Here is a 12,650-nt window from a genome sequence, read left to right as displayed (position 1 = left end):
AGTGCCATGGCATCAAATCAGCAGCCCTTCAGTCAATAGCCATCACGTAGGCCTACACATAACAAAAGCAATCGGTGAAAAAACCAGTCTTGTTTCATCGAACATATTACAGACCTTCCTGTTATATAATTTGGGCAGAGTTTATGCTTTTTAAGCAACATGACAGTGACATTATATAGGATGTAACCGTAAAAATACAAATGGGTTGTTTAATTAAATCAGGCAACTGTGTGCACCGCAATAGCACAATGAGTTTACAAAAAATAGCATTTTGTGATGTTTTAATTATCAGGAAAAAGTTGCAGTGTGTGCCTGTATGTACAGAGCTGAAAAAATGTTAAGAGATCCTGAGGTCATATTTCCAAGTCTTTAACTTACAATTACAATTACAACCCCCTTTAGAAATTATGCAAAATATGTAGTTTTTTTTCTTACATATTATTTATCAGCTAGTCAGCTAGCTGTATTTTTAATTAACAAAATAATAACATTTTCTGTAATGTTATTTTTCTCTACATGAAGTTCTAAATGACATTTCAAACACTTAACAGGGCCAGGAATAGGCTTAAAGTGTCCGATGGGAAACACTGAATCTTAATTTATTTTTTTAAGTTAGTTAGTTATTTTGCTTTGATAAAAAAAACTAATTCCCAGAAAGACACAGGAGGCAATCGCCCTGTCGTTGTGAAAAATAAAAGTGCAACCTAGGTTAAAAAAAAAAGTAGAAAGAAAGACACAACTAAAAGCAAAAAGACACAACTAAAAAATGTTATTTAGGCAACATATTTGAATCTAAATGTATAATTATGGTTTCGTGATTATTTTACCTTTTTGGTTTTTGTGGTTACTGACACATACTGCGTTTTCAGTTTCATATCTGACCATAGACTATAAGTATCTGACCTGGATTTTCTCATTTTAGTAGCCTACTGTCCACCTTCATAGCTTAGGCTACCTAAAGTAAAATATATAAAATATAAGACAAAACATGGGGTCCTCTTTTATTTTGGACCAGATGGAATTGTGTACAAAAAATGTCTTCAGGACTAGTCTTTGCTCAGACGTACCCGCTCCCTGAATGTCTAAAATGTTTACATAAATATAAAGCTCTTGAACGCAACGTCTATTTTTGACAGACGGTGGCGCTCGATGCTTGCCCTGAACACTGTGTCAGCTCCAACTTTTACTTTCTTCCAAACCACGACAATGAGCTCCACATCTATGAAAACCAAAGACACGTACAGAGCAGTATAATCTACAGAACAGAGACGACAGTATTAAGAAAATATCAAATTAATTATCTTACGATTCAACATTTGTTCTTGTATTGGAAAGTAGGCTAGGCTACATGGCGGACATGGCGGTATAACGCTAAACGCTCACGTACTTCGAACTGATAATATGTCATGGACCGGTACGGTTCGCTTTGAAACAAGTGTAAGTAACGACTGAGTAGGGCTGCTTCGTTTTTTGAGTAGCCTTATGTGTGTGACATGCGCACATACAGCCAGCAGCAGCAGCAGCGACCCACCACCGTCCTCACACCGACACACTGTGAGGACGGAGACCGGCAGACGAATCAACAGCCGCGGGGATGTAAATGAGACAGACTCGGGCTCGGCGGGACGGGGGGGCTGTTGTCAGAGAATGCCACAGCAAGCGAGCACGCCGTCTGCGTTAGCTCACGGTTTCTCACAGTTAGCTCTAGAATACATAGCGAAAAACGTTGAGTCGTGACTATTGTTTAATTATAAGCAAGTGGGTCGTCCGGGCGGACTGCGTACAGCCTCAAGCCAGCATGCCTCCTGCTCAGAGCCTTCAATCCAGCGGACTGACCCTGTCTGAGACAAGCGTGGGTAGGTGTGTGCAAGGTCAATGGCGTTTCTGCAGCAGGTTTGATCAATTAAATAATAAACCGACACTCGTTTGACCACACTGAATGCAGGGACTGTATTGAACGCTGAAAGCTTCTTTTAATTGTTTAACACTAAGGTATATATGTAGGCAGTTAGTATGCCTATACAATTTGTGTCGGTTTAAAACAGTAGCGGTATGTTTTTCTCTCTCTCACAAAAGCAGACAAAACACTCGTTGCATCATCAGAGCGTTTTTTCTTCTTGTAGTCCAGGCCGCAGCGCGTCACTGCAGGTGCGGCGACGATGACGGGATGCTCGGCTGCTTCTATAAAAAAATAAAGGAATAAAATGGTGTGTTCGTGTTGGAGAAAATCTGTGAATATGTTTACAACATTTTAGTAGGCTACTGTCCATAAGAGGTAATTCTCAATAGTACTAGATTGTTGACACAGTAGGATCACGTAAGTGCTTTGACTTCTCATTCCTTGTTAAGCAGGTGGAGAAAGACAAGGGGACCATAATTACTGGACTGGAGAGGCAAAGATATGTTGTGGAATGGTTGTGTCACAGAAAACATGTAACTCTGTTGCATGGAGTAATCTTCAAATATCTACTTTGTAGCATTATGTTAAACATAAGTAATCTTACCTCTTCATGAGCAGTATGTACTGTAAGTCAAATAACAGTACCAATGCTTAAATGTATACATGTAGTCCCCTGGTCTCAGGTAGAACTACAGTCAAACTAATCTACCCATGATGTTGAGTTAGGGCCAGAGGACATTGATTAAATAAAATGTGTTAACAATGTTTTTGGCGTAAAACTATTGACAATCTGATAATATCTAGAGTGGCAAATAGTTGACCTTAAAGCTGGCATTGGATGATGTGATCTTTGCATCTACGGATGTTAAACAGCCATGTTGCTTCAATTAACTGTAATTTAGCATTTGAAACCAGGACATTAAAACAATCTACAGTACAGTATTACAGTGAACACAATCCCAGAGGAACTGTAATTTCATCACAATATGCAGTAATTGTTTTGTAATATAATTACCAGCTCTTCAAGATTGTATATATTTCTAGATAGTGAGACTACTAGATCATTAATCTCGGCGGCTGTCATCATGCCGGCACCCTTGTGAGAAAACTTGACAGATATGTTTTCCCTGCTCAGTGTAGTGAGTTCTTATTGATCTCCAGGTTGGAGCATCATAATTCACTAGCAGTGAAATCTGTCTGTGGCTTGCCAACTCTGTGTTTCCAAAAATGGATAAAACATAACTTAGAAGTGACGTGGATGATCTATTAGTTTGACGATGTTGTGATGAGCTTTCTGAAAGAGTAAATACATCAAGAGGTAGAAAAAATAGATGGAATAGATCAGCTAGGAGCAGGTGGACATTTCTCTATCAGCCTGACTACTGCTGAAACAGGTGCATTGGAGAAAATAGTTAACACTGCATCTAAAATAAAATAACTGGCCACTTCCTACTGTCCTTCTCTTCAGTTTATATTGTTTGACTTCACCAAAAGGCCTTGAATATTGTTAGGGATGATTTTCAGCCAGCCGCTCTTTAAATAAGTGCCCTCTGAAAGGAGTTTAGAGTGAGTTTAAAAGAAGCACATTTCTTAAGGCTATTTGGCCTGAATGGTGTAAACCTTTGGCACTTTGTTTTTAGTTTATGGTTGTCTTAGTAGTTGATGATATATATTGTTAATAAGTTTGGTTATTTTGGTTTCTGAATTGTAAACTTGTCACAAATTGTCAGGTATTTAATTTTTTGCTTAATGTACATTTTGTTGTGTATTTGAATATGCTCTTGTGTAAATGATGGTTGTATTATTAGTTATTATTGCCAATTTAGTGAAGTTATTTGATTTCAGTACAGGATGAAAACTCTGCTTTACAAATATACAGTATACAGTTACCTGTTCTGGATGCGTACATGGATTGTATAGTATGTTGCCTGTAATAGTATTCAAAAACTTGAATGCCTCTATCAGACAGAATACAGCAAATAGCTGACTTATTATGAGGAGAGAGAAAGGGAATTAAGGGAATGATATTCAACAAAGGTCTTGAACAGCAATACTTGAAGAGGCTGTGTTGTTGTTGTTATTATATGATCAACATCTCAAAGCTGTTAAATTAAGTTTTTGACACAAATCAATAGAAAAAAACACCCAAATGTAAATGTAATGATGAAATGTAATTGTAAATGGCTGCAAATTGTTGAATCAACTGATCATTTGGAGCATGTCAGGAAGTTTTCCCACTTAATCAAACCATCTGTGATTAAAGAAAAGCAACATATACTGTATGAATATGTCAAGTTCAAGTTGGGTACTTTGTTTTACGTTTTCAAGTCTAGTTTAGTTTATTGTCATATACATGAAACTCCAGTCCAGTCTCACGTCTCTTTAACTACTTCCCATTGCATCAATGCTTGTGGTGGAGTCTAGTTGCAGCCTCATCCTTTAATTTCACATCACTTTCCTGTTCACGTCACAGCAGTAATGTGGCCTCATTTGTCGTCTTTTAGGTTCCTTTAAGAGGAGGAAGAGAAAATCCATAATAGTGACAGTGTTGCTGCTCATCGTATCTGTGCTCATCCTCATCTTTGGCCTGGCAGCGACTACCAGGACGCAGAACATCACAGTGGGTGGCTACTACCCAGGAGTCATTGTGAGTGCACCTTCACACCTGCATGCAACAGCAACAGGCCTGTCCACTGTCAGAGTTCATAATGAGAGAAGTGTCAGGGAAGTGAGAGTGTTTTCAGTCTTCTCTTCCCGCTCCCGATGAGCCTAATTACTGAAGGGTTTCTGAGGGTTGAATTTTCCACACATTCATTATTCAGCATCAGTATCATTATGGGCTGAGTGAGGCCAAGTATCTCAGTCCATAAATGTGTTTTGTTCTGCTGAAAGTGAAGAGCGACCATGAAAGCTGCCCCTGTGTGTCAGCTACATTTCCAAAGATGCCTCTTCTAATTTTGACCTCAAATTCATAATTTAAATCATTAAGATATCATGTAATGTACAGAGATTGTGAATAGTTCATAACACTGTAAACATGCTAAAGTGCTTCTCCAGGGTGTGACAGAAACACCTAACGCTAGATTTATCTCACTGCAGTATGAAATCAAAGCTTTATGGTCAAAATAGATAAATACCCTAATAGCTATTTTCTCTTTTTTCCAGCTGGGCTTTGGCTCTTTTCTGGGAATTATTGGCGCTCATTTGATAGAGAACAAGAGGCAGATGGTAAGAGGATTTATATTTCCTTTGTGCATTGAGATCACTTTCAGTGCTTGTCTTTACAGTCACAGAAAGTTATCATTAAACTGTGTTTAGGGCGGCCTCTTGCTCACTCAGTAGGAGCGTTCGCCCCATGTTGCCTGAGTTCTCCAGTGGCCTGGGTTTGAGTCTGACCTGCGGCCCTTTGCTGCGTGTCATCCCCCATCTCTTTCCCCCTTTCATGGCTATCCAATTTAATAAAGGGAAAAGCCCCAAAAAATAATCTTTAAAAAAAACAGTGTTTCATTCCCAGTTAATTTACAAAAGCCTACATGCCAGATTATGTTGTCAATGGGACAATAGACATAGCAGACCTGACCCAGACTGTGAGTCCCACTGGGTCTTAAACTTCCGGGCTTCAAGTGAGTTGCAGCCAGAAATAGAAATAGGGTGTAAGTGGAGGAGGGCAGATGTCCACACTGGAATGTGGGGAAGGAAAGATGGAAGATGAAGGGAGCAGGTGGAAGGTGCCAGGCGGGGACTGTCAGGGCTGAAATGAAGAATGAGTTTGAACTGTGACAGCTTTCCACATAAAGCAGCAAAGTTTGGATGCCACCGGGTCCCACAACTGATCGAGTTACACCACTCTGCCTCTGATATGTTGTTTCCCATAACATTTCATTACATAGAATAAAATGTGTTGATACAATTCATGGTTTTGGGGTATTAGAAGCACACATGACTTTTGTATTGTTACATTTTCAGTAGAGCTGAAATGATTAGTTAGTCTACAGAAAATGAATTGACTAATTTAACTAATTAATTAAACATTTATATTTTAACCACAAATGCCGACAATTCACTGCTTTAAGCCACTTAAGTGTGAACATTGACATGTTTTCTTTGTCTTTTATGATAGTATATAGTATAAAGACATGCATGCTAGGTAACTCCTGCCTTTGTCCTGACATAGATACTAGCATTACAACTGGAGTTGGTCACGGGGAGCCGGACTATGGCTGCCACTGCTCCCAATTAGTTAGGATGGGTTAAAGGCAGAGAATACATTCCCTGTATGTGTAAATGTACTTGGCAGAAGAATTATTAATATATTGTATATTTGGATTTTTGACTTTTGCTTGGAGAAAACTATTTCTGGGAAAGTTTGATAAACATTTACACTATTATCTGGTCTTTTTAATTGACCAATTGAGAGAATAATCACCATACAAATACAAAAAAATGTGTTTTCAGTGAGTTAAGAATAATAGCTTTCTATATTTTTATACTTGTAAATAGGAGAAATTAAAAGAATAATAATTGACAGAAAACGATCAACAAATTATCCTGTTAGAAGACATCAGTAGCAAACTGTGCACCTTTTTATATTACAGTTTAAAATAAAGGCTTATGAGTATAGGATAAAAAAAACAAATATTGATTTAAAATGATTTTATTGATTTTAAAATGGTGCAAAGAAAATCAAAGAAGCACATAGATGAAGAAGCACTTCTGATACACGTAGGTATGTTACCACTCCATGTAGTAAAGGGTCTTTATTACTGGGTGCCACACAAAACCTACATTTTTTTTATTTCACATTTTATTCCAGATTATCCCCGAAAAACATGTTTGAACATCTTGATGTTTAAAGCCCTCGAAAACTTAAGTATTTCACTTTAACATCAGATAATAATGACTTAGTGTGTAACAATCACAGTTAAAGTTTGGAAAACATCTTAAGGTATTATTTATTAAGAGTTTAACACTCAAAGCCTGCTTCATTAGGACTGTTGTTTTTGATTAACAGTGGCCTTGCAGCATAAGCACAACCCACAACTCAGACTTTGATTCAAATGTTGCTCCTGAGTGCCTCATCGATGAGACTTTACGTTTTTCCAGCTAAGCCCTGTCCACTTCAAACCAGTGAGAGGAGCACACGAGAGCAAAACACAAATACAGAAATTATTTCATTTAAAATGACTCAAACTGTTGTTAGTTTTGCAGAAAATAATGTTGATGGAGGGCCAAGTCCTTTAGAGTAAAAAACTAAGAATGACCAGCGGCTGTGGCTCAGTGGTAGAGCGGTTGCCTGCCAATTGGAAGGTTGGTGGTTCGATCCCTGCCCCTGCAGTCATTGTCGAAGTGTCCTTGGGCAAGACACTGAACCCCGAGTTGCCCCCGGTGCTGCGCATCGGAGTGTGAATGTGTGTGAATGTTTATCTGATGAGCAGGTGGCACCTTGTACGGCAGCCTGGGCCACAGTGTATGAATGTGTGTGAATGGTGAATGTTTCCTGTAGATGTAAAAGCGCTTTGAGCAGTTGTTAAGACTGGAAAAGCGCTATATAAATACAGCACATTTACATTTACATTTACCAGCCCGACAACTATCAACACCTTTGCCAAATCATGAGCACAGTGTGGAAAAACCCTTGGTTTCTCAATCAAATGCTTACAGATGTATTCATATTAGTGTTGTAGAAAGCTTGGGACAGGCATGTATCCCTGTTACCTCTAGCTGTTGGATCAGTTTTGTCACTTGCACTGCCTCCTTCCTGTGAGCTCGGCTGGCTGCAGACAGGGTGGGGTGATGTGTAATTGAATACATGCTGCTGTCTTTCATTAAGGAGTGAAAGGAGGAGAGTTAGGGGAGTGTGGAGGGGATTAAGGGTTGCAGTGCCTATAAAGAGCTGGGAACTGTGCCAGCCACAAGCACCACTGGAGCTGGGTGACAACCGCAGCGCTCTGTTACTGTCTTTCACCCGGCCCACACAGCCCTCTCCACCCTGGTCCCATTCAAAGGTATTCCCATTTAGAGAGAAGCACATGAGCAGGATGATACAGATTATTGTTGCAAATGTAACCCAATACAAAGGTGGTGAGAGGAAGCAATTTAAATTATGCTTAAATTGAGATTATAGTCTCAAAAGCGCAATGAAGAGTGATGCAGATGATGTTTTCTTTCACAGTTAGTGGCATCTATTGTCTTCATCAGTTTCGGCGTGGTGGCTGCCTTCTGCTGTGCTATTGTTGATGGAGTGTTTGCTTCCAGGCACATTGTAAGTATCACTGAAGCTTCTACTTACATAACCAAACTGATAAATTATAAATTATAATATATAACACTTATGCCCTGACTTATAACAAGCTGATTAATCAATGCCATCCCCATTAAAGCTTAATATATTCTGTCTGCATGAGACAGTAAATTTTTTGACCTTCTGGAAGGGCATTGCTCACGTATGGTCGGCAGTATCAGCTGCTGCACCGTTCTCAGCAAGAAAAATGTATTTTGTAGTAGGAGATTATTCTCCATGATGCAAAGTACTTAAAACAATGCATAACCACTAATGCAGTTGTTAGTTTTTTGTACACTGAACTACAAAGAGCCTTACTGTTGCATGAAAGCGAATTATTAATATGATGCAGTGACAGACTGAAGACATGACGTGATGCTGTCAGATGGTTATCCATTCTCATTTTTATGACTGTTATATTGATCATGTTACATTAAACATTTTTATTTTTCTTAATTTTACCTCTCAAACTAAATCACATTTTTTGTACCAAAGTTCACAATCCTTTCTTGCTTTGCCTCAACTATACATACATCAACTGTAGGGCTGCACAATTAAGTGCATAATAAACCCATCATACTTTTTAAAAACTAAAAGGGCAGTGTCCCGCTTCACCCAGTTAATGTTCCAGCCTTGCTTACCAGCTTTGTAAACGGTTTTGATTGATGAACTAGATTTCACTCACAATTAACAATTCAGTCATTAATCATGCAGCACTAATCACCAATGAGTTCTTGTCTCTTTTTGTTTCTTCTAATTCAGTGTGGGTCTGTCAGTAGACCAGTAATGAATTGTGCACTTAAATGTGTTAAAATGTTATCACTTGTACGGCAGGACCTCAGGCCTCTGTATGCTGGCCGCTGTGAGTATCACTCCAGTGAGACTGAACGTGATGTAAGAAACACATAATTAACTTTCTGTTTACAGAAATACAATGAATTCATGCTCAGTGTATGTGTCAGTGTTAGCCTTGCACTTGTATAGGGACATTGTTAAGAGCCACAAGTTGACCAAAAGTGAAAAGACTAATAATTTAAAATGAATTTTGTCCTTCAGGTGCCCTGTCAGATATCATCGCGCACATGTAACCTGCGTGTGAAGGGCAACACCTGTTACTGCTGCGACCTCTATAACTGCGGGAAGTGAGTATGCCGACAAACCTCTGAATCAGTAACTTTGCTGTGTTGCTTTGATTGTTTGGATTTTTTTATGTGTAGCGTTGTGCTATTTATGTGGGAGATTTTTTTGCACTGCAACGTTGATTGTATTAGAACAAGAATGTTTCTTTTCTTTTAACCTTTGTTGCAGAGAACATCCTCTTATGGGACTTCAGAATAAAGATGTTTTGAAAAAGTTTAGGAAATCATCCATGATTTGGAAGTAGGTTCTTTTTTTTTCTAGAACCATATCGGCCATTAATGATCAACTCATGTGTTTTTTTTAGTGTGCCAATTCCACATCATGTCCTTTTCGTGTTTGACCAAAAACCCATTCATATCCACTGTGTCTCAAGCTCTCATTGACTCAATAATATCTATAAATCAAAACATGTTGTATGTTCATTGTGCCCTAAATACAAAAAAGCAAAACTTTCATTATTGACTTTTTGTGGCTTGACTGTATGCCGTCTCCCTCTCTGTTCCACCCACTGGGCTAGCCGTGTAGAGGTGATTGGAGGCTACCACGAATACACAGATGTGAAGAGCTGCGAAGACGTGGTGCACCTCTATCACCTGTTGTGGTCTGCTACAGTCCTCAACATCGTGGCCCTCTTTCTGGGCATCATTGCTGCTGCGGTGCTGGGAGGCTTCAAAGACATGGTGGGTACATATATTTACCAGCAAAGAAGAGAAGACACCATCCGGCAACTGAGTGTAAATTCTACTGAATGCGTTGAACTAATGTATGAGCTGATGGAAAGGTTTTTGTTTTGTAAGTCTCTGGTGATTGAACTGACAGAAAGTGACCAATATTCTTCCTGTCAGACTCCCTCAGCTGTCTCAGAGAGCACATCTGAGCCGGAGACCATCACAGCTCCAGTCCCCCCACAGCCTCCTCCACCAACCACCACCACCCTCAACTCATATTACAACACTGCCCCCTGCCTGCCGCCTTACACTACCTACGACCTGCAGGTACACAGCCACTTTAAATAATCAAACAAAATCGTATTTACAGTGATTTAGTCAGCAGTTATTCTGAAACCAAACTCTTGGACAGGTCATTCTGAAAAAAATCCTGTCTTCCCCCGCAGGGCTCCTACATGTTCCCAGACTCCTCCGGCCTGTCGGATGACTCCCAGTCTGGAGCCAGCCACCTGTGGCCCACCATGATCCCTCCACGCTACTCTCCTCCTCACAACCATCCTGATGAGAAGCCCCCACCGTACAGCCCATAAGATGGCTTAGAGCAAAGAAGGCACCTGAAACATTATCGGGTGCTGATTGAGAGGTTTGAATGCACAATTCCTCTGGGCTTTCCCTCACAATCTTTGAGAACTGTGCTGAAGGAAAGGTGGTGAGGAAGGGGATGGCCGTGGAGCACACTGCCTTTGAGTTCAGCCCAACACAATGAGTGTTTGTCTCCCTGAGCACCACTCACTCTCATGCCTACAGTGTGTGTATGTGTATGTGTGTGTTTGTGTATACACATCAGGAGAGAAACAACCGTTTCAAAGCCAGGGCTGTTTACACATCTATCTGCCTTAATGCAAATGGGCCATCAGCGCTGCAGCTCTCGGCCACCTGGACTTAATCTGTACAAGGTCAAAAACTCTCCTCCAGCTCCTGCTTTATGTTTCCTCTTGTTTAGTACATATTGTAAATGCTTCCTGCCTCGAGTAACACAGATGACAGATGGGCTGATGAGCACAGCTATAACCCTCCTATGATATCAAACCCCAGTTACATGAAAGCTTTGGTGTCTTCCCCAGTTAGGAATCAGCTAGAAAAGGAAAAACTAGTTGTAGGCCCAGGCAGTCATTTCTACACTTATTAATTAGGCAAAGTTAGCAGGAATGGAGGTATTACATGCTCTTAATGTATGTACAGCAGTGTTATACACAGATGCTCTTTTAGCAAGCTAAGCCTAAGGTATACTATCAGATCATGGTATCTAATTATCAACTCTTCAGCTTATGTTCAAAAATATCTTGATCAGTTTGCAGAGAAATGACAAAATAAGCTATTCTGCAGTAGTTAAGGAAGGATGGTTAGTTACACCCAAAAATCCTATATATTGTGTTTTCACTGAAAGCTGCAAAGGCGGTATGCATATTTCATCTCTCCTTGTAAGTAGTCGCAATATCACAGCTATGAGTTGAAATGTGTTGTCTTTGTCAGGAAGAAACCTTATTAAGCCCGAGTGTAAACAGTTGGTGCTGGATTCACTGACATGACATGGGAGATCATGAAAAGTCAAAGAACAACTGTTGAAGTGATAAGAAGACCAAACTTAGTTTGTGAGACGGGTTGCTGTCAACTTCAATCCATGCTTTTTATAATTTAAACCACACACTCTCAGGGGCTGATTGTCAGTTCCTTTTATCTTGCCATTAAAAAAATGTTTTGTGTAATTTCAAATGGTGTGTGTTTTTCTTTTAAGCCAAGCTAGCAGTGGGGTCGGTTTATCACTTTGTCCCAGACAAAGACACACACATCTCAACTGTCGGCTAGGTTAGATAGGTTGCCATGACAAAATTTACACAGACATTCAGTGCTCAGAGGATGATCCCTACTGACGTCAGGGATCCAGACGTTTCCTCCTGCGCCACCATGAGGTTGACATTTTTGGTGTTTTGTCTTATTTTGTCTAACTGTTGGATGGATTGCTTTTAAATTTGGTGATCATGTCCTCCTCTAAAGATAAAACTGATAACTTTGGAGATCACTTAACTTTCCACATCAACACCATCAAGTCACTCGACTTTTATTTTTAGTGCAAATTAGCAAATGTTAGCATGACATGTTAAATTAAGATGGTAAACATCAGCATGTTATCATTGTGGGTATGTTAGCATTTAGGTTAATATGTTCTGCTGCGAAAAACTGCTCCCAGGTGCTTGACAGTGGCCTGCTGCTCCTAAAGCTAACCCTAAGGACGGGTTTAACCCTTGTGTTGTCTTCCCGTCAATATTGAAAATCAACACTTTTGATGCATTTTTTTAATGTTTAACTTTTTGTCCTTTTTTTCAACTTTTGATGCTTTTTTCAATGTTCATTTTCAACACTACGTAACACTAACTTATTAACTTTAGTTTTACAGTTATTTTTGCAATTTATGGTCAATAAACCTCATTTATAGGAAATTATACCTAATGTTTGAGTTAGAAAAGCAGAAATTAGGAATTATTTAGACTAAAATTAAAGGAATGTATGTTGATGGATAATCACAGACTGGAATATGTCAACTTTTACTCAATACTATTTCAAAACCTCTTACATTTTTTTTTTTTCAAATGCTATAAAATTT

The 12,650-nt window shown here is 39.4% G+C and overlaps 1 protein-coding gene across 4 annotated transcripts; it reads left to right on the top strand.

Annotated features, from left to right (window-relative positions):
- The first annotated feature begins 1,173 nt into the window (after positions 1–1,173).
- On the top strand, positions 1,174–11,756 carry tmem255a (transmembrane protein 255A). 4 transcript variants are annotated; one of them, XM_032527900.1, is made up of 10 exons: positions 1,174–1,856; positions 4,405–4,547; positions 5,066–5,128; positions 8,073–8,162; positions 9,015–9,074; positions 9,237–9,322; positions 9,489–9,560; positions 9,832–10,000; positions 10,166–10,315; positions 10,435–11,756. In XM_032527900.1, the coding sequence occupies exons 1-10, from the start codon at positions 1,799–1,801 to the stop codon at positions 10,576–10,578; spliced, it is 1,035 nt and encodes a 344-aa protein (XP_032383791.1). In that variant the 5' UTR covers positions 1,174–1,798; the 3' UTR covers positions 10,579–11,756. The 4 variants fall into 4 exon arrangements, with proteins under 4 accessions (XP_032383791.1, XP_032383792.1, XP_032383793.1 ...); XM_032527901.1 differs by having other exon boundaries at positions 1,175–1,856; positions 9,838–10,000; XM_032527902.1 differs by lacking the exon at positions 9,489–9,560 and having other exon boundaries at positions 1,175–1,856.
- The last annotated feature ends 894 nt before the right edge of the window (positions 11,757–12,650 follow it).

The sequence above is a fragment of the Etheostoma spectabile genome, chromosome 10 (genome assembly GCF_008692095.1).
Source record: "Etheostoma spectabile isolate EspeVRDwgs_2016 chromosome 10, UIUC_Espe_1.0, whole genome shotgun sequence".
NCBI classification, from domain to species: Eukaryota; Metazoa; Chordata; class Actinopteri; order Perciformes; family Percidae; genus Etheostoma; species Etheostoma spectabile.
The sequence above is the reverse complement of the archived record's forward strand: the minus strand, read 5'-3'. Positions and strand labels throughout refer to the sequence as shown.